The sequence below is a fragment of the Chroicocephalus ridibundus genome, chromosome 2, assembly GCF_963924245.1.
Source record: "Chroicocephalus ridibundus chromosome 2, bChrRid1.1, whole genome shotgun sequence".
Classification (NCBI taxonomy): domain Eukaryota; kingdom Metazoa; phylum Chordata; class Aves; order Charadriiformes; family Laridae; genus Chroicocephalus; species Chroicocephalus ridibundus.
The window spans coordinates 55,068,273-55,091,580 of NC_086285.1; the positions used below are offsets into that span (position 1 = coordinate 55,068,273).

Consider the following 23,308-nt stretch of genomic DNA (forward strand, 5'->3'; position numbering starts at 1 on the left):
TCCGGGCGGGGGGGGGCGTAATAGACATGCAACTTTGGAAACTGTCAGTGAGATCCCTCACCACCTGATGAAAGCATTTCTCTTTTTTGGTTTGCATCCAAGCATGCTTATTTCATTCGAATGCTGGAACAAATGGGTCTGCCTGGTGCTGATCGTCAACCGCAGCTGAGCTGAGCTTGATACAGGGCCCAAAGGGATGGGCACAGAAACGCAAGGGCCTTCCGACTGAGAAAACACAAAATGCTCCTTCAGAATTGCAACTGCCTGGCAAAGAAAGCCTAAGTATGATCCTACCTCATTTTTCAGGAAGCTGTGTCACAGGGTTCCTCTGTATTACCAAAATACATGCATTTGGCCCCAGTAATTTAACCTCATTTACTACACATACATGTGTCTACAACTAATATCCCCTAACTGTCAAGCATATGCAATGCACACTCCACGCAACAAAGAATATCCAAGTCATCAAGATGTACAAATGTTCCCTTACCTTTGGGCAGTGACAAGGAAGGTAAGCGTTTCTTCCTGCCCAGACAAATGGCTTGTGTCAAAGATCACACTGAACTCATACTGTGCAAAGAAAAAAATGGTATTTAGAGACATTGTATATTGTTTCACAATGTACTTATTCTGAAACTTCACATACCTTTAACTGGCCTAGTTGCACAGAAGTAGTGTATTTTGATACATGTAAGAGAGCCTCCTCTACTGTAGAGCTGCTTTTAAATTTTAGCCATAGTGTCTCTGTTCAAATACTAGACAGTCCAGCTTTTCCGTCATTGTGAAAAGGCCTTTACTACAATCGCATTCAAAGATACTTCTTGAGGAGATCATGTGCCAGGGAAAGAGTCTTCCAGTACAAGGGCGTCACTACCTGAAGCTACCACAGCACCAATCTATACCTTACTTGCTGGTGAAGGGATCTTTGGGGGATATAAAGATCATGCCATAGGCCTGCACAGAGACTTGAAGCAACCAGCACAAACTAAAGCAGCATTCAGGGCACTCATCATAATGCATAAAATCAAGTTCTAATTTTGAAAAAGAGAACCTTACTGATTTTGAAGAAAGCACGTTACTTTGATGACCACTGTACCACTACATTAACTTTTCCATGCAACAACATTTCTACCTAACTCCAAAACGGTTTTTGGCCAACTGAAATAGTTTCTAAGTTCAAGCTAATTTCAATGGCTTCCTGAAAAAAACCTGAAGATAACCCAACTATGTCAATCTGAAGCAAAACATTAAAATCCTTACATTCCAGATAGCATTTTGCTACTGCATTTATGTTTTCTATTCTATTTAAAATCTTCTTAAATGTTTAAAAAGCGCATGTCAATAAAACACATAAACCAAAAAATTTCACGTCGGGTTAAAGGATACGTCAATTCAAATGGAAAGGATTAGTTTTTGAAATTGAAACGTTCTGAAAATTTTCAGACTAATTTTGTTCAGGTCATCCTGAAGTTATCCCTCATCTTCTCACCTTTCTGGGTTGGTCATTTGTACAGCTCAGTTTAGTGACAGAAAGAACCCAGCTGCATTTCTAAACATTATGAGAGAGTTCATCTACTACTACTGAACAAAATCCTCTTTAAAAGCTACCAGGAGACCACAGTATGATAAAGTCATTAAGAGATTTTCATTGTAATTTTTACAAATTCAGTTGCATTTTAATGTGAGAGAAGACAAAAATAAAACAGAATAAGGCAAAATAAATAAGAGAGTCCTTTTCTACTTTTCTGCAGAGGAAATATCTAAGTTTTTCATAGATGCAATTCTTTTATAGTTTTTCAAGAGCTGTACTGCAGTGCACAGGGTACTGCCATTGGCTCTATCTGGTGGGAAAGAGGACAGCTACCCTCCATAACTGTGAAAGGCTTGGATATCTGTGCTACAAAGCTACAGAAAGTATCAGTAACAGACATTTAACAGAGCAGTTGCCCTTCCAGCCACTCCTCGGAGACAAAGAGGTGAACGGACCATCACTCTGCAAATGCAAATATCACAACATTACCCTAGATTTCGATCTCATGAAAGGAAATCCCACGCTGCACTTGAGGAAGTCTGACTCCAGCAACTCACAGGCAATGCCGAGCTCCTCCTGTAAGAAAATAAAAAAGACCATGAGATGATAGATTTGGGGAGAAAAAGAGGATTACTAAGAAATACCATTGTGATGAAGTATTGTAGAAAACTAAACATTTCCCACCATAACACTGGTATTCCCATAAAACTAATACTCACTGAATAAGAAAAAGTGCAGAGTTGCACTTCCTTACTCCACCTCAGTCAGACCAGCACTAGGAAGACAACCATCAGAACATTTCTTGAGAGACAGACCACAGGGAAATACCGCATGACTAAACACATTAGAGTCACAGGATCAGCCCAAGTTCTTGGATAACTCAGACCATCAGTTGTTCCCCTCTATTTCTTAAAAGATAGCTTTCAAGTGGTCCAGAACCTGTCACTGTGAACAACTTCATCTCACTAAATTTCAGGATTAGGATTCAATTTCAGAATCTGATACGCACTATCAGCAATCACCTGCTGTGTAGGCACCTAAGTGATCTAGGTGTCAGTGCTCAAATCGTAGTCAATGGATGTAGAAAACAGTCCAGCAGACCAAATGCAGATGTTCAGCTTAGGCTGGGCTGAATACCTCCCTGGGCCCTACTATTGACTAGATCATCACTGGAGCTATGGTATTGATGTTATGCAGCTACAATACGAATGCCTAAATTTAGACATCTAAATCTAGAAATTAATTCTATTCTAGACATGTAGCTGAGAATCTCTTAGCTACAAGACATATGATTTATTTGATCTATTTTTGGTATCGACAGCAGTTTGTGAAACCCGGGCTCTGTCTCCTTATGCACATTTCCCAAATCACTTCAAATATGAGTTCTGCCTTAAATATGCACTTAAAATTAAGCATTTACATGAGTACCATTCTCAGCTGGAACAAGCACATGTGGAAGTAGCTTCCTGAACCATCAACTCAGGCTATAAGCATCTCCAGGAAATACCTTTCTGCTTTTCACGTTCTGACCCGAGCACGGCGTTACAGCTCTACAGACATTACTATTATCTTAATTACGAGTCTGACATAATTCAGATTCTCGATCTTTTAACTGCTTCCTGTGATATCGGAAAGACAAGGTCTCCTTTATCTTCAAAATCATGGTTCAAATCAGGGCACACATGTATAGAAAATTATAGCCCTAACATTACCTTTCTTATCCCACTCAAGACAGTATTTCACTGGTTTCATATGAAAAGAAAATAACGTAAATAGAAAATCCATGCATGCTTGGAGATGCCTGGTGGTGTGATATTACGCCAGTACTACTCAGATGCCAGAACAGCGGCCTCCACATTCACCTTCTTCTTCATGGATCTGTTTTCTTGAAATCTTCAGTAGGCTTCTATTTCCAGAAATACAAAAGATGGCACTGCCCAGCACATCAAATGTTTGTCATACAAAGCTGCTGTCCTCATATGCTGTGTTAAGATTTTCTCCTCCATTTAACACAAAACAGCAGAGCAAGTGCTTCACGGTGAAGCATCCCCTTCATTTGCCTTTTCCTCTCGGCAATCTGGGAGGTTCTCCAGTTTTTTGTGAGTGATCAAGTGAACACAAACTTTAAGCAGCTGCGTAACCAAATGAAAAATTTCACAGCTGTTTCCTCTGGGAACATTCTTGGTTCTGAGTTGTTCAAATGTTCCTCACTGTCTAACTGTGGCAACCTATGAACTCTCTTTCATCAACTCCCAGCCTCTGTTCATTCAAGAGGGGTTTCTATTTACATAGCTGCCTGGTGGTGACAGTGACCAGACAGACCCAACAGGCTGCCTCCTCTCCTCAAGGCCATATCACTTCAGCAGAAAGAACTCTCATCTTGATAATGGAAGAAGTGCAGTACTTCTTCATTTTGCACGTTGGTGGCTGCCTGCCTTTGCAGCCCTGACAGCAGGCAGGCAGATGCCAGTTGTTTTATAATAGCCTGTTAAGGAAACAACAGATAATGTTGCATTGGCTGGTTTTGCTGTTGCTGCTTGCAACAACTTAATGGATACAGGAGGATTGACTTGAATGACCTTCTGGCTTCATTAGCATACCATATTAACACAACATTACTGAAGTTCAGATTGGACATTAGGAAAAGATTCTTCCCTGAGATGGTGGCCTGTCACTGGAACAGGTTCCCCAGGGAAGTGGTCATGGCACCAAACCTGTCAGAGTTTAAGGAGCATCTGGACGACGCTCTTAGTCATATGATTGAGTTTTAGGTCCTATGAGAAGCAGGGCGTTAGACTTGGTGGTTCTTATGGGTCCCTTTCAAATTGAGATATTCTATGATTCTATTAACGCTGCAAAGTCAAACTGTTCAATGCTAGGAAACAGCAGAAATAAGTTTGCCTGGCATCACTCTGGTTCAGCCTTCTGCACATTTCTAAATTACACAGGCTACCTAGAAAACTTTTCCCATGGATCCTTACATTGCTCTGTGATTAGGATGGAGAAGCTCAGCTAATGAGTAAAAATTTCATTTTTCCTTCACTGCTCATTGTCTGGTTTCAGGCTTTATTTGCAGAGCACTGTTTTGGAAAGAGAGAAAGTTGTTTCTTCATGAGGCTTCCTGTGGTGTTCAGCTCTGTAACATGTGGGCACTCTTTAAGCACTAAATAAATTCAGTTTTCACACTATTCCAGCAAACTGAAGGGTTGGTGCTGTCTTATCTAGCAAATAGGGAACAGAAACAGCACAACTCAGGGCTTCCAGAAATTTCGGATGCCACTTCTTACTGATGTTAGGTAACGCTTTTAGTGAGCGATGCTTCTCTATGACAATATAACACAGCTGAGAACCCAGCTTATTGCATGTGTTTTCATAGCAGTTTCTAGTTTGCTTAGAAAACATAGCCAAAGGGGTTGGAAGTTTCCCTTCCAAGGAGACAGTGTGAAGCTTTATCTGGACAACGTTGTTTTCTTTCTGAAACATTTCACGGCATTTCATATTCTTAGGAAAGACAATCAGATAAATAGCAAGTTAATTAGCCAAATAGCTGTACTATTACTGCATAACAAATGCAGACCTGGGTACGAGAAACATGAAGCTCCGGCTGGCTCACAGTCTGTTTCTCAAAGTCCTTTATCGCAGAAAGAAAAGTTCCTGGTAATTATAACATGAGCAATGAAACAGCCAAGTTCTAACTCCATTATAAGGGGCACACATGGAAACAACAACTCACCCTAAATTCTGTAGCATAATGCTGTCAAACATAATCCATGGGGCATGTAAATAGGTGTATGAGCAGAGATGTAACAAAATGGCCTTATTTTTGGACATATGTGTTTTGAAGTGTAAATACTATGTGTGGTTTCAACTGACTAGTGCAGGAAGTTGGTAATGATCATATTAATATAAGGTGTAGAAGCAGCAACCTTGGAATGTTGCTATTTGCTAAATTTAAGACTTCAGAAGAGAAATTTCAGCAATGGTCATGTTCTTCCCCATCTCTCTGCTGTTTCAGATATTTGCTTGGTGCGCCATGCAGGCTTCACTGGGGACACCAACTGTCTCCTCCACCAGCATCTTTGGCCAGTACCGGCCTCAGCAGAAGTAGGCAGGTACTGAACACGGGAGCTCTGAGTATATCTGACTACAGGCTGACAATGTGGGATGTGCTTTGGAGTAATGTCTCCTCATATTCTTGTCCCTAATCCGTAACACTATGTGCAGTCAAATCCTTGCTGCCCAAACCAACTCCAGATACCTAAACAGAAGAAAGTACAGGGCTCACAGACTAATTAGCTTCAGACAGGTAGACAAGCTAGGTCAATCTGAATGCTTTAAACAGTGCATTCAGTTTGGTCTAAAAAGCATTTCAGCAAGAGTCAAGCATTTTAACCACATAGATGGGATACTGGATTACGGGATCATTATCATAATTCAAGAGCATTCACCTTGCTGATGATCTGGGGATATTAACACATGGAACAACCCCAGATTTTGCTCTTTTCCTATCTCAGAGATCGTAACTGGACTGCAAGAGAACCACACATTTTTCAGGCCACATAAGGCAGGTTTTCACTAAGAAAATAGCTTGTCAGCAGTACGACAGGTCATACCAGATAAGTCTTTCACTGCATGTATTTTCGCATTTAAAAAGCTTGTCTCCTTTTAATAGTATTTAGTGGGCCCAATGAATGTTCTCATGGTACAAAGGTGGGACCAGTGCCAGCTGGAGCACAAGATCAGATTAATTCAGGTATGATCCTGGAAAAGGCCTCTTATTAGAACCAAACCCTGCTCAAAGACAGCTGCTATTTGTCCCCCCCTTCTCCTGAAACAAACATTTTTAGAAGATTTCTTAAATATTGTTTACTTTGACCCTGAAGGCTCCTTTTCAACTTGGTTAACTGCTAAATCTAAGACTGAAGAAGGAGGAAAAGAGAATGCCTTAAGAAAACAGTAAGAAAGAACTGCTAGTGGAAGAAAGGTTGCCTGGCTCTGGATAAAACAGTCACAGGTCACAGACTCTGCCTCTGGGAAGAGCCTTCATGTTGACATACCAGCACAACACATTACTCCTAATTAAGCTCCCTCTTCCTGAATGTGGATGACCAAAAATGACCACCATATGTGAAGCGGCACAGCCCAAAGAAAGATACTGAAACTTCCTCAGCTTCACCTTGACTAACCATTTTCAAATCGGATTGCGTATGTTTTTTTTCCCCAAGGCAGTCTCGCATAGATCGTATGTGGTGACTTATTGATCAGCCGATAAACCCTGACCCTTCTCTGCTTCACTTACGTCCAGCCAAAACCCTCCAACCTTCCTGAGCCTGATCTGTCAGTTCATGTAATCATATTCTGTTTTTATTTTTCCCACTCTTAGGGTCATTCATTTCTTCCCCAAAGGTAGAGCAACTCCTCTGAACTGATGAGGTCCATCAGCACACTTCCTCAAGTTGCTGCCACCCCTCATGCCCCCCCATGACTGGCTGCCAGCTCCTGGTCTCAAACATCTCCTTAAAGTAATCTCCACCAACCCGTTAACTCTCCTTCAACCATCTTCAATACCAGGCTTTTATCTATCCTACAGTTCTTCTACCAAACTACGACTATCATCAAAAGCAAACAAATATAAAAGCATAGGTTACTTGTGTATGTATCACTCAGTGCTCTCACAGAGAAGGTGTGAATTCAACTATCCTCACACTCATTTATGGCCTGCCAGCTCTCTGCTTTTCTAAGCACACAAGCTAATAGGAGATACTACATCTGAAATGTCAACAGGGAGATCCAACAGAACAATATTCAACTTGCAAAATGATGTGCCAGCTATGGCTCTAACTGATTATTTTTTTAAAATAAAATCATACCAAGGTAGTCAACAGAAAGTTATATTAATTTTTGAACTTAGGCTAAACTCACTGCGGCTCTGAATACTGTTGATTATCTGTGCCAGAGTTGACCTCACCCTTTTAAACACTCTTCTGATTAGCTGTTATGTTTGAATGTATTAAAATCACTAATGAAAGGCACTAAAAATACCTTCATTGCAGAATTGTTAAGATAATCTGCGTATTTTTTTAGAAGGAAGAAACACCAACTTGTTAGAAAATGCATTTACCAGCAGTTTATATTTCTCTTTCTTTGGCTACATTTAAATTAAAGCTTTTTTGTTGTTGTTTAGATGGAGAAAAGTCTCCCCTGCAAATCCTGGCTACTAGCACATACGGTCTGGAACAGAGGAGCAAATGTCCTGGAAGCCTTGATAATATGTTGGCAGAACATTCCCGTTCTGAAGATGTTGAGAATTTATTTAACTTGTTAGTTTTTTTGATGCTGCTGCACGTTTCCCAAAGGGTACAAAGGAAGAATGACGAGAGTGAATACTGAGGAACCCTGCACTTATTGCCAGAGCACACATTCTTATTATTGCTTTTCTTGTGTTATTGGTTTTCTTGTTCTGTAATGCCTGTCTGAGAACCATTACACTTGGCACCACAGGGGACAGTATCCTCATCTGAGAAGTCCTAAAACAAATACACTAAGAAAATATAACAGAAGAGGGCTAGCTACTTGAAGGGTCCACTTCATACAATGCTAAGTCTCAAAAGTTAGATACTATGCATCTACCTACTACATACTCTTCAGTATATAGACTTTACAGCTAACTCTCCCCACTGGTTATTTGGAAATGTGGGTTCTCTGACCTGCACCAAAGGTAGATACTTACATCAGGCACAGGGAAAAATACAGTTTTGCTAAATTTGTACAGTTTTTTATTCTCACCGTGAACCCTGACTTAAAGTATATACTTATACCTCAGTAATTCCAATCTGTACTTTTGGTGAACAGGACATTTTCCCAAATGAGAGTTTAGATGAACATCTGGATGTTTTGTTCCACCCAACAAGACAATTATATAGACCTGAACTGCATTTTAAGAGCTTCTTACTTTTGGGAGATATCACTGAACATATGTCTGTACACAGCTGGTAATCTGCTTCCTACGCACTTAGCTAGCACAGCCAGGTAGCACAAACACCTCCCACGTCAGGAACCTAAAATGAAAGATGGCCTCTTTGATGATGTTTGAGGTGGCTTCTTCAAATCACTCTTCATAATCTTGGTCTAGAGCCCTTCAGTTACACTATCAACAACTTCCCCCATGGTGGTTTTCCCTAGGGTTTTGAGAGCGTAATTTTTATTTTGCACTTACCCTTATCTGTCCCTGCCTCACAATCCTTTTAATGCCTTCGCTGAGGCTTCAAGGATATGAAGATTTGTCAATTCATTTAATAGCCACCCCTGGAGCACGTCGATGTACTTTCTTTCTAAAGCAACTGAGGTCACCAAAGAGCGTGGGCCACAGTCACCCACATGAACAGAGCAATTAGGGGTGCATGGGCTCCTGAAAGCTTGGGGATTCTTTTTTTCAAATAAAAAGACTGGCCCAGGCTGAGTTTCCCTATGACTGTGAGCAAGTGCAGCTTAGAGTAATTTAATCTCGGAGGCCCCTTCTTGTGCATATATCAGCTCCGTTTTTCTAACACATAATTCCACAGATACCGTGCTTTCCTCCAATGCTTTCCTCCTAGCTTTGCTAGGTATTTTAAAACTGCAAGAACACAAAGAGGATCAGTGGTACTACTGACTGGGAATTCTTCCTGGTGCTGTATAACAATTCAAGCAAAATTCATCTGAAATGGCTGAAATGGTGGGTCTGATCTACCTCAGATACCTCTTAAAAGTTGCTCTGATTATCATCCCTGAAAGCTCTGTGGGCCTCTGTTTTATTCACACAACTAGCAGTCTGATGTCTGCTTTGCCTCTTTGTCAGCAGTACTCTCCGTGTGCTGAACGGACACTTAATATTTCCTCTGTGTTTCTGGGCTGACCCTGCCAGGCACAGACCTTCCGCACCTCCTTTGACTTACAGTGAATGCCAAAGGCATCAGCAACTTGCTTACGTTTGGACATCTCAATATCTCACAAACTGAGCCAGCAGTTTGGAAGTTTGGTTTTCCTTTTTTTGCTCCTCTGTTTCAGGCGTTACAAATGCACACAGCATTCAAACACCTACTGCCATCAACACCCAGCACCCAACACTGCACAAACCGGGGGTCAGACAGAGGAAGGTGCAAGGAAAGCTGCATGTGGTGGCGGGATGCACTGCTTTCCTGGGGCCAGCTTCCCAGGCAGTGGCGGTGGCACACGGTGGTGACACTGGGCCACTTGGCCTCTTGTGAGCTGGGAGTGTGCAACATAACCTGGGGTGGGGCGGGGGCAGAAATAAATCCTATTGCTGATAGTAGGTTTGAAGATGGACTGCAGTGGTCCAGCACAAGTGGTCACAGCTTTTAAAGCAAAGGTCCAAGAAAAAATTTCACATGCATTTTAGGAAGTTTCTGCTCTCAGAGAAAGTGCCTCATGAGTTTTATTATGTTTTTTGACATGTGATTTACCAGCAACTTCAAGCAAACATCTTGTGTTCAGAAACTCTTCTGCATGCGCTTCTCCACTCGCCAAAGCAAAGAGTGTGACAAAGTCATATATAAGAAGGAAAAAGATATTCATGATGGAAAGAAATTAAGATACGTTTCACTCTTTTAAGGCAACAGGTCTGTTGCCTGAGCTTTGCAGGTTTCTTGTATTGCAAATAATTTCCAAACATGGGTGGAATGCAAGTAACAATGTGAATAACAATGTGAAGAAGAAGTCAATGATAAGTCAGCAGCAATAGCAACTATAGTGTGAAAGCTACTGTTAATCATTACTGGCTAGGAAAAATATTCAGAAAGGGAGATACCGATTCACTATGGACTTGCTCAGCTAGACATTGTCATGAAACTAGCATCTACCTAACCTCTTGAATGCAAGGATTGAAGAATATTGAATATCTAATCAAAGTATACAACAGAATAAAAAGATTTTGTGTGCATTGCAAAGGTCTGTTTTAAAGGTGTCACAGAGACTCAAAGTTCTCCTTTACTTTTCAGCGCACAGATATTTCCCTAACAAACCAAATCCACAAATGTGAATGTCACACATCATACATTCTGCAGCTCCACAAACTGATGTTTCACCAGTGAAGACCCTCATCATCCCAGCGCTTACATGAGCAAGCAAAACCGCATACCCGAGTACGCTGACAAGCACGCAGCCAAATGTGCATATAAAGATCTGGGAGAGTGGGGCATCTGGATCTGTATTCTCATAATGAATCCATCCTTTGATTCATTATCAGAAAATAAGCCTCAAAGGGGGTTGGGGAACCTCAACAGTTGTTTCATTAAAAGAACTGGGGCGGGGGGGGAGGGGGGAAGTTTTCTTTGGCATTAGGGAGAGATTTCCTGTCCCATTCCATGATCTCACTAGTTAATGCTGTAGGCACACCCCACCCCCAAGCCCAGCGAGCCTGGCTTCAAACATCTTGGATTTGCTGCTTATTTTGTGAAAACAACTATTTCTATATAATTAATTAGAGCCTCCCGCCTCTCCCCTCTCCTCCCTGGATGGAACCTATTTATAGACCATGAGCTCACCGATCCCAGCCGACATAGCAAATCTTTGAGTAAAAAGGGAGAGAGAGACAAAAACTTTTCTACTTACTGGATATTCCCAACATTCTTATTTTCTCTCTCTCATAAACATTTATCTTAACTAGTGAAAAGCTAGTGCAGCAGATTTTTAAAGCACACCATCTCAGAAGCTGAAGAAGCAGCAAAAATTGTTCACTCAGCTCACGTAAGTGATTAAGCCCCAAAACAAGTTTCAGAACCAGCCAACAAAATTGATTGTATTTTTGCTTCTCCCATCTTTTAAGGGACCTGCAGGGCAGGTGGTGAAGCTAACAAGGAGAAAGAGGGATTTGGTGCTGCCCTGAGAAATTTCACCTTCTTTGCTGCCACACTAACTCTCATTTTTAATAGACCAATTAGACTTATATATGCTTTCGCTGTACTATGCAAGCTAAATACTTCTTTTCCCCAATTGCCGAGAACTGCTGAACTTAATTTCTTCAAGAGCTAGGAAATAATCCAGGGGACAGCACCATGATCCACCACCCCCATAGAGCTGTTAGGTCAGCTGTCCCTCGTTCGTCGTGAGGTTGGACATGTTTCAGCTACACTGTTTGGTCAGGCCTGACTGTATAATCCTTTTCCGTATGTGTTAATGTATGGCTACATGTACTCTGCCAATGGAGCAGGAGCAGCTTAAAGGTCAGACTTTCACCTGACCACACAACAACGCTCATCCACTGGAGCACCCTCGGGCATGACCTCAGTGTTATTAATAACATAAAGAATGCCCTTCAAATTTTGGCACATTGGGCTGTATGACTAAGTCATGTAGAGCTTCTTATTTAGGATTAACTGATAGAGTGTCCCCCAAGTACAGAATGGTAGCCTATTTTACAGTAGCGGATGACCAGTGTCCCCAGTGGAGTTGTCAAGGCGAGCAGCGGCTGAAGACACCACACTTTCCCTATGATGTCTTTACTATGTCTCATAAAAGTTTGGAATAGAGATGAGAGCCTTATGCTTGCTTTTATATCCTTTCCACAGACAGTGGTACAAAAGCAGTCAACAGAGGAAAATGATTCTCAGCAGAGCAAATATGTATTTTTTGGAATCCATCTCTTAATGACAAGTTTGCACTTCTGAGGTCACCCCTTCCCCCTGCAGCAGCAATTAGCATCTGAGAAGTGACATCATTGCTGACACCATCAGTCCGGGAACTCATGCTGGGGCTCTGGCCCCTGCAGCTACCTCCATGCCCAAGGGAAGACACATTAGCTCAGGCTTGGCACTCATGCCTCTTTTCTCATCAGTGCAGGGGGCTGCTGGTCCAGTCAGGATAACCTCAGGCTCCTGAAGGCCTCTCTAACTCCTGAACACAACTGAAATGAAATGTTTTCCCAGGGCAAGAAAGCTCAAGCTGCCTTTTCCCTTGCATCCCCATGAGCCTCTAACATTTCCTAGACCCCATCGAGGAGGAGCCACCTGAGCTTAAAAGGCTGCAAGAAGGGAGCCAGGAGCTACCTTGACTGCAGGCACTGAAGATTTCCCAAGGAAGTCTTTTGTCATGCCATTTTCTGTGTGTTTTGCTATCTGAGGCTTTGGAGGAACACTCAACGGCTTGAGACCTTCTCCCAACCACTTTCTGCTAATGCTCCTCTCCTTGCTTTTAAGGGTCGGCTCAGGCTGGGGGCAGCTTTGGGATGGGATTTGCCTGCTTCCATGGGAGAGAACAAGCGGGGAAATGTTGGAGGAAGATCAGTACCAGCCCCAAAGTCAGTTCACTCATTCTCTACCAAAAAAGGAAAAGTGTTCTTTCTGTGGGAAGGATTCAGATTAAATCCTCTGTCCTTCGTGGTATTTAAGCAAAAACCATCTTTAGTGGGTCGTGGCAAGGAGCCCCGCTTGCACTTGGGCCCCTTCCGGTTTCTTCTTGCAAGTTGATCCTCTCTTTGATCCTTCCTTCCTTTAAAGCATGCTAGGGAACGACAAGGTACTTCTAACAAGACAACTTCATTTAAGACAGTACTATGATCAGCTGTCACAGACAGTTTTTTTGTTTGCTTTCTTGCTCACTATGTCACTTCCTCTCTACAGAGGACCAAGAAAAGTGAGGACAACAGGGCTGCGTGCTCTTAGGATAGGGCAGTTAATGGCACTCCACAATTAAAAAAAAACTACTAAAAATGGAAAGAAGTGAAGCATCAAGCTTGGAATATAGGAGAGTTTTGCAAGCTCAACTTACCTACTGAATAGTTCAATGTAATTCATGTCTATAATTACCAAGAAATTACTATATTTCTAATGAGTCTGTATGAGTTCAAGTCTAATAAAAACCAAACAGAACCCATTCCACTTACTCAATTTTCACCTGCCCTTTGTAATCCTTACTAAAGAATCAGGCTCATAACTTCTATTAAGACACAAGTGCCTTTCACATAACAAGTACTTTCTATAGTGGAAAAATGTAATTATTGCTTGGAATAGAAGAGAAAGAATTCCTTGCTTGGAACACTCTGTCTAAAATAATAAACAGGCCCCTTTGCTCTTGCTCTTCTTTGCATGCAGCATTGCAAAACTATGTACTTGGGAGGGAAGGACGGAAGGACGGGAGGGAAGGACGGAGGGAGGGAGGGAGGGAAGGAGGGAGGGAAGGAGGGAGGGAAGCTACCATCAAACTTCATTTGAGGTCTACTGCTCACACTATTTTCCAGCTGAGGCAGACAGAAGTATACTGGTTTCAAACTGGGATTAAACCATGGGCTCCATTCATGACCATAACCTAACCTTTCTTATTTTCTCCTCCACAGTCAGATCAGATGAGAAAAGAGATAAAGGCACATCATAATTTTATCAGAGCTGGTAAGATATCACATTATGTCAAGTACCTTCAAAGATATCTGACCTCACAGATACTCCCAAAAAATTTGTTGTTCCTATTGCTATACTCCTTGCCCTGTAAATACATATGGATAGATATATGGCTGCTGCATTAAAAACAAAACAAAACAAAACCAAACCTAAAAAAGGAAAAACATGAAAGGGTGTAATAAGAAAGCTAAGACTGCTTTTTTCCTCTTGGATCAAAGAGCTGACACAACCGGAAACACCAATCATTCAAATTCTAGAAGTTCTGGCTATTCCATCAATTGCACCAAAAGTTTATTTTTGATTAAAAAATAGACTATTCTGCCTTAGTTGGAGATCCCCGAGTTGACTCAGTGTTGTTAGAAGTATTTATATTTTTGATCTATTCATATTGTACCATTTTTTGAACAAATGCAGCTGCCCTCTTCCATATACACACACATCCACACACATATATGTTGCCCCATTCATTAGCAATGCACATGGCAAAATAAAAAAAGTAACTGTGTACTTGCAGCCAAGCAAAAGAAACTATTTCCTAGTGCCAAAATCAGTAACACACACACACTGCAAATGACCCGAACACAGCCACATTACAGCAGGTATTTTGTACCCTACACGTTATTGCCCTTAGTAGACAGTATAGTTGAGCAGTCAAGAACGTGCAGGTTACACATACGTTTGCAGAGTCTTTTCAGTAGATTTTTATACATGCCATTTACTTTTGCATGATTCTTCCAGCTTAATATTGTAAAGGATGGCAACCATCATTCCTAATGTGAATTCTAACGATGCCGATCATTTCATACTCATACTTTTCAGAACCGGTGTCATGGGTTGCACAGCCAGTTTAGCTAAGCCACAGCCTGAGGAGGGCCACTGCCCCTTCACCAGTGCCCCTGAGGGCCCAACAGAGCTGGTTTACAGACATACCCGGATCACCAGCCCTGTCTCTAGTACAGAAATGTCTTGGAGCAGGAGAAAGACCACGGGAGGGGCACTGCAAGCATGGATGTCCAGGCCAAGCAACAGGGGAGTGCTGGGTGGGAGCAAACTGAGTCAGAAAGCCTGAACAAGGGACTTTGGGATCCTGGTGCCATGCCTGCAGCACATTTTTTGCAACACAAATCTAAACGCATCTTAAAATTCAGTGTCAATGGGATCTAAATAAATCAGCATGCAACAGTACAAATGCACATCCCTGTGTTTATTTATATCATCTATTCCCTTTCAGTAGGAACTGTTGGCTCTTCAAAGATTGGTTACTGTTCAGCACATGCGTAGGCAATATTAGTATCTTTGCAGCCACACAGAGAGGCCAACAGGAAGATGAAGCTCTTCATCCTAGTAAGCCGTCTCCACAGTGGCCAAACTGAGTACCTGGGGAAGCGTATGAGAGCAGGACAATCATATAGAGGTATTTCCCCCAAAATATTCTCCCCGACTCCAAATGTTTTTGACCCAAGGATGTCCTGAGCCAGAGTTAATTTCTGTGTATTCCCTAACCTCTGTGGATTCCTCTTCAATGGACTTGCTCATCTCCCCAAGTAGTCTTGCACTATTTTTAGCACCCACTTGATCTAGTAGCAAGGAGTGCCACAGCCTGAAAAAAGTGTGAAGTACCTCTTTCTTTTCTTTGTTTCCTTCCGTAGACAGTAGGACAGCAGAAAAAATTCTTTGCCCCTCCCAGCTCCACTTAGCTGATTTATTAGGTGCCTTCTCCAGCTGTTGTCTTAGGTAGCCACCTTGAAAAACATATCTTTTGTTGGCATCACTTGAAATACTGTTTTTCATTTATTCCAAGAGATGCAGAGCTCTCCTTTCTAAAGGCACAGAGTGTCATCTCCTGGCATGATGCCGGCAACAGCCTCTTGCATCCAACAACAGGATGAGTAAACAGGAACAAAAGTAACTGGGAAGCAAGCTGGCCAGATGAAGTCCCATCATCTGCACAATATCCCAACAAATGGAATGTGGACTCAGCAACCTCCTCTCCATTTGGAACACTGGTCTGGATGCTCCTCTCCAATGGGATCCTAGTGCTGGCTGCAAGTGCCACAGCATCAGGAACAGTCCCCAAGATATTAATGCAGCCAAATACAAAGCTGAAACTTGGAGGAATCCAAACTCCATCTCCTCCATGTACTTGCACTGTATTTTAGAATTAGCACATTCACCGGTCTGGTCCAGTGATTTTGCAAAACAGCTAGAGGCCAATGCGTAGATGACCACTGGACCAAGAGCCAACTGCACTAGGAAATAGAACGCAGCCCATCCGTTGCAAAAGAGATGCTTAAAACAAGTTGAACACAACATACATTTCTTTCCTTTCGGCATCCCTTCGTTACAAGTCTCATCTTAAAAAAGAAATCTGCAAAAGGTAAGACTGACAGTTCTTCACTAGGTTAAGACATTGCCACAATGCTTTTCAAGTTTCACCCAAAATTTCATGAAAAATGGAGACTTAGGTGCAGAATGGGAAAAAAACCCACAATCCACACATAACAAAACATTACAAAATGGTGCCTACTTAGTAATGCACTATCAGTTTACCACCCAAGATAAAACCTTCACTCATAAAAATGTTTTGAAAATACTACATTGGCTAGTATGTATACTAATATACTACTAAGCCTAAGGCAACTTCCACGTACTCGCCATTTCGTTCAAGTTCCACATACAAAAACATAGTAAAACCCTGAAGAAAATAAAGACTAAGGGAAAATCAGGCTTCTGACTCCACAGTGATAAAGTTAAAAAGCAACCATAGAAACTTTTACACAAAATATCTCTGATGCACATTTAGCTAAATTCAGCAGTAATTTAGATTGTGCTATTTAAAAAAAAAAAAAAAAAAAAAAAGCTTTTCTCTATAAAACTGCAGAAATGTTGGATTAAGTGCTTGTCCAGACACAGTGCAATTATCCAGAGAGGAAAATTAAGTCTCAAGAGTCAGAAAAAGCACATCCAGAATCACACACTGGCATGTTCCTATATTCTTCATACCATTATACGTATATCCAAACTATATACGCTGTTGCAATCTGTCAGGAGTGCATTGTGTTTGATTACACCTTTATTTCAAAAAAACTGTGGATGAACACCTATCTTTTTCCCTTTATTATCACCTCATGATCTGTGCATAGGAACAGTAAGATAAGTTTAATAACAGCAGTGCATCCTTGTGTGTATGAGTCCATGCTCTCCAATAACCCCGGGAAAAACAGGAGACAGGGAAGCTGTTGGGAGGAAAAAGGGCTCTGGGGTAAGCTTTCCTTCATCTCCCTTTACATGTAGGTGTATGTATATATATGTATGCTCACACACACATGTATCTCACACTATGAAATCATGGTTGCATGGCAACATTAACGGGGGAATTGTTTTTTAATTACTACAGATAACCCATGGGTTATACACATTATTATTCTATAATAACAAAATCATATCTTCAAAACATGCTTCTCGTAAAATTAAAAGCAGGAAAAAGAATATTGAGTGGCAGAAATCAAATCAATATACCAACATTCATTTCCTAGTGGTACTTCTGAAAGCACAGATAATACATGCCCACGTACACTGTTAGACAACCTTCTGTGTGTAAGGCATCAATTATACTGAATACTGGTGTATTCAACTGCAACACAGCTATTCTCTCTCAGTGTTATAATGAAAAGCTTACGTTAAAAACGGCTTCAGGAAATAAATTCAAATGTCATCAACTTCACATACTTCAAGGAAAAAGCAAATGGAAAACCTCACAAATAATAATTAAAAAAAAATAAATTAAAACCAAACTCGATGAGGAAATAAAATCAATAAAACCAAGCGTTACCACCACCACCACCACCACCCCCCCCACCCCCCCTCCCGCTTCTCTGGTGGTAGTTTTCAAGTGTAAAGAATAATATTAAAGGTAATAACAGTACTAATGAGTCTGGCATTGGGTATTTTCCTGGAATTAATAAACCTTAGGTCAACCTATAATGCCCAACAACCAAAGCCAAATCCGACATCCCAGGAAACGCCTCTTGCAAAAACACACAGGTTTGGGGTTTTGGTCTTTCTCTTTCAGAAACTCAAATACAAGGTGCATCAGGACTTCTTCACAGAAAAACCTGATGACATGATAAATACTAGATAACCCAGAGACACTGCTGAAACGCAAAGGTATAATTCACTACCTACTGCACCAGGATACTGAAACAGGTTTTCTTAATATGTATATTTCCTTTTTTTAAAACAAAAGCTTAGCAGTTCACTTGTAAGGCTTTACTTTAAGAGGTGCCGCTCTACTTCACAGAACGGCTTTTTAGTGCGCTCCTTCTTTTTCCCTTGCTAAGTGGAAATCACTGCGTTACTCTTCTGCAGATGGTTACAGCCAAAAGTCAAGCGCAGGTTTTCTGGCCTCCACCCAAAGGCAGGCTGCGAAAGCGCTGCCGGCTGGGAACGCGCCTGGCTCGGCATCCCCTGCAGCCTGCCCAGGCTGGGGGTCCGCTGAGACAGCCTAGAGAGGGGGTCCCCCGCTCACCCCCCAAGACTGAAACGGAGCCAGCTGAAACACTTCTCAGTCTTCCTCCCTGCCTTGCTCAACGCCTCTGGTTTTGATGAAACACCACAGGAAGCTCCCTCTCCGAAAAAAAACAGATTTGGGGCCCAAAGGCCTCCTTCAGAGCAGGGAGGGGTTTAATGTGCCTACTTCTGCTAATAGGACCACAGACTGATGCCAGCTGAACCCAGGGTTATGTTGCTGGCTGTCAGCTGCTCCAGGAGGAGGGAGCCTGCCTCACCTAGTTCCCTAGGGGAAAAAAAAAAAAAAAAAAAAAAAAAAATCAAGGCTCTCCTGAGAGCTTTTCCAACATGTTTTTGAAGGAAGAGAAAGAGCAAACAATGAGCAAGAAAGAGGAAGAGAAAATACAAAGAAAAAAAACCCAGACGTGACTTTCCTTTCACACCAGAAGTAACCAGGGTGTTCACAAGAAAGTCAGAAAAATCACATGGCCCCAGTGTCAAACCCAAGGAAAGAAAAGCTCATGATTTCCTAAGCAGTGCTGGCCCCTCCTTGGATTTTCAGCTAAAAACTCTTCACACCCTTACTCATCATTTTGATTGTGCAGCTGGGTTTTTGTAAGTCTTTCTACAGACAAAACTGATGTTGACTTCAGAGAGGCTATGCTGAAGTATGACTGCAGGATCATGCTTTGTGCTTAATAAGATTAATTAAAGAGGGTTTCGTTTTTATGTATAGATCCTACTAGCATCACAGAAGAAATCTGAACAACTAGGAGAAAGAGAGATTGCCATACAGCACCATGACTACAAGATCCCACAGGACTAAGCAACATAATACATATATATATATATACACACACACACATATGTATATTATAGATATAATGTAAATATATATATATATTGGATTTTCCACTTGGGGTATCATTTATCTTCTGGCACCATCTTGAGCTGCCTCTCTTAAAAGTGACTAAAAGAAATGCCTGCAAGAACAGAATTGACCTTTCATACCAGAAACTCGATAAACTTTAAGCTTCAAGTTACAACCAAAACAAACCCCAAACCCAGCAGCTTCTTGCTGTAATGAAAGCTACTGAAAGCCACGCAAATCAATTCTTACTTAAGTCTTTTGCAGAGGATGCCAAAGTTCAGATGATTTTAAGCCTCATCTTTAAGAGCACAGGAGACAAATCCTGTCCCATAGATTTCTCACCTCAAACGTTGGCAAGTCTCTCTCCCCTGAGTTTAAGAGCAAAAGATGAAAACTGAGAGACACACTGGACACAGGAAAGTCACTAGTGATCTTTCCTGTAGGGAGAGCATAGCCTGTAAACAAGCACATCCAAGATCAAGTGTATTGAGCTCGCTGTATACTGGGCTCCAGGAAGGGTTTTTCCCCTTTCTCCCAGAAATGCAGTATCAAGATAACTGTCTAAATTGTGGTGTCTGGATCTCAGCAACCAAGGTAGCTGAATCCCTTTTCCAAAGGGATTCCAGTCCTCTTCCATGGCCGGCACTGATGCAACCGTGGCTGTGGCTTCTGGCTCTGTCCAGCTCCCAAAGATGTGCAGGGGGAAGCAGCTTGGCCAGTGAGCTACGGGCCACACAGGGGCCAAAACGTAGTGGGCAGCAACCACCTGCAGCCCAGGGAGCCCTTCTCCACGTCCTCAAGGAAGTCTCATAATTCCAGTGCTTCAGATTTCCTTTTCCCTCTCTCACCTGGATGGAAACCAGGACCTCCACTGGTGCCCAGCCATCGTGAAACCCCACCCTGGGTGGTACACCACCAGCTAGGCCTGGATTCACTGTAAACAGGCTTTGCTATAGCACAGGCTGCTGTCTAGCCTCTACAGAAAGTCCATCTCACATGACTGTATTCATCCATATAGCTGTTCTTCCTTTAGAAAACCATTCCCCTCACAGCCCCAAGGGTAGGGCAGGGCAGGGCTAGGCAGTCAAACAAAACCTCCCTGAATAATCTGAGCCACACAAAGCATCCCAGGCTATTCCTCAAAACCACTACGTATATATATGTAAACAGTCAAATTAAGAGTCATGACAAGCTACTTCCAGGACACTTTCCACATGACGTAACCCAGAGCACAGCCCCGCCTGGTCTGCATAAACTTTCTCAATGTATGTGGCATTCCAGGATCATCAAGACCTTAAAAACAGATGTGTTTGGTAATAGCTTACTAATCACAAGCTTTTTAAAAACAACCAACCAACTTCCACCCAAAAGTTTTATAGCACATTTTTGTACTGCAAAATAAATTTTTTCCTCTGTGTAACCTCACCTGAAAGAAACAGGCTTATAATCAAAAGTCCTGTCTTCTTGAATCGGAAGTTCCATACTTTCTGTGGAAATACTTGGGGTGACCCCCCACTACAACTCATTGTTTCCCAGCAAGTAGCTTAAGATTGCAAAAACTTGGATTTTTAAAGCTAGTTGGAGTTAGCTACATTCGGTTTTGCAAGGTCAGAGTCATATAGACTTTTGGAACCTTATACACTGTCAACCTTCAATGAGATTCCTAAGTGTTAAGCTGCTCCTGAAAACGGGATTTAACAATCAAACTCACATAGGCTTTTCCAACATTGAGCTGAACAAGATCTGAAGTCCTGCAAAATCATGGCTTCTGAAGCATTTATTCCAATAGGGATTTTGCCAGAAGACTTCAGAGATTTTTGCATTCTATTCATCAAGTTAATTTAATGGGAAGAATGACAAAAACTTACTTCAAATATACATAATAAATCAGAGTATAGGAGAAAAATTTACAAGACTCTGATCAGTACTAATTACACAACTAAATCTAGGCTCCAATGCCGATTCCCTGAATGTGGGAGTGACACATGATTCCTAAGTGGAAAGTCTGGATCAGAAGTCTAGCCTTCAGTTCCTACCTGCTAAGAGCAGGAGGATATTAGATGGCTCTAATAGCCCCTGGCCCGAAAAAGGTGCTGCTCCTTACTTATCCCTAGGGAAGCATAAAAGCTGAGGTTTTCACTAAGTATCCACAGAAAAAGAAATTAAAATAAACAATGAAGTCAGATAGCTTGAACTACACATATTTTTGCTTTCCAATTAAGAAATTGGACAATTTTACTCCAGGGATGCAAAATGTTTTGGTGCACTCTGTAACCAAAAAGTTAAGCATTAGATTTGGAAAAACAGGGAGGCAGCATGTGGCATGGTTACTGCCATGCTACTCATATTCCCAAGCCCTGGTTATAAAAGCTCTCCTGGCAAAAGGCTTCAAATCCCCTCCCATAAGTGATATATGGCTCAGGCAATCTTCCAGACACACTTGTGTCAATGCAAGGGGTCACAGCTTCCACGCTACTTGGCATCACTCCCCTCTGACCCTCTGGCAGATTGGTTTACAGGAGCAAGTCCAACTCACTCCACACAAAATCAGCTGGATTAAATCAAACCACTAATTTGAAAGGTTTCTGCTAACCAGCTGGATGTGAATCGAGACTGATCACATTAACTTGTCTGCCAGCGGATCCAAAGGGACAGTAACTGCTTGAAAAAGAGACATAATGATTACCCAGGACCTAAATTTTCTTCCAGTGGTACGGCTGGAACCAAAAGAGGGCATGTGTCTTTGGCTTTCATGCCCTATCAGTATCCTGCCCCTACCAGCCTTAAGACTCTTAGAAAGTATGAGCAGTATGGGAAACTGGTGTAAGAGAATTTCCAATTTGGAAAAAATTAAACTCTGCCTGTGTCTGCGGCTCTTCTGGGCAATCCTAGTCAAGAGATGCCGGCAAGTGCTCTGGGAGCGAGGAAGAAAGAGTTCACATCCAAACCGCACGACCTCCCTGCTAACCCAGAAAGAGACAGTACCGCATTACATCAGAAGAAAAACCCCAGGGCCCATAAGCAGCATGACTCCGGTTATCGGCAATATTCGTATCCAACACCAAAGTTTCAGGTACACGCTCACGAAAGAATGATGGGAAATTACTGCGCCTGCAGAAACCATAACCTCACTGTTCACCCCGCCCTGGCCCAGCCCTGCTAACTTCACTCAGCTGTTGCTTGCGAAAGCTGCTGTGAGAAGCAGCAGGAATGTTACACACAGATGGCTTTGGATGCTGGGAGCCTGTCTGAAATTTAGGAACAATCCACGGCTGGAAATGATGGTCAGCAATGGGATTTCCTGACCTATTCTCCCTGTAACCAGCGCTTAAATGGGATTAGCTGATAGATTCCCACCAGCCCTTAGAATGCAGTGAGAGATTAATGCTATACATATTGGGTTATTGCTGTTGGGTTTATTATTATTATATGCTATTTTTATACAACTGCTATAAAATCTCATGCCATACCCAAGCTGATTTAACACAGATATGACCCTGCCCTACCACATTAAATGCCGCTGCCAGCAAGTTTACAGCATTTTTTTCTGCAACTGTACTGAAAATAGCCCTCAGTGCTGAACAGCAGCTAATGAATGGTTAGCAAAGCGCCTATCGCTGACAAGCATTTTCAGCAAAACATCACAGGCCAGTAGGCAATTCCAATAGATGGAAAACGGTATAGAAATTAGTAGTAATAGCTTTTTATTCTTTTTCCAGACTCCTTAGCGCACAAGCAACACTCAGCATTCTTCTATAGGAAAGTGGTATCACCTCTGTTAAGTGGTTATTTCAGACTCTGAAATAGGATGCTTTCCTGAAGTTGGATGAAGATTATGGGACAATAAACTTGAAGATTATGGGACAATAAACTTGAAGATTAAAAAAAAAACACAAATAATTTACTCTATACAGAAAAAGGGACCAAGATTTCTTTGTCAACATAGTAAAGAAAAAACATCTTTCTAAGTGACCATGTGAGGTATCTTTCTCCCTCCGTCTATTTTCT

At 41.9% G+C, this 23,308-nt stretch overlaps 1 protein-coding gene across 1 annotated transcript in view; it reads right to left on the reverse strand.

The window, feature by feature from the left end:
- Positions 1-23,308, reverse strand: part of ITGA9 (integrin subunit alpha 9) — a 232,582-nt gene that overhangs the window by 56,935 nt on the left and 152,339 nt on the right. The window contains exons 19-20 of the mRNA XM_063325548.1: positions 2,021-2,107; positions 491-570 (exon numbers count right to left, since the gene is read on the reverse strand). Coding sequence (XP_063181618.1) covers positions 491-570; positions 2,021-2,107 — 167 coding nt within the window. The remainder of the gene's footprint in view (positions 1-490; positions 571-2,020; positions 2,108-23,308) is intronic.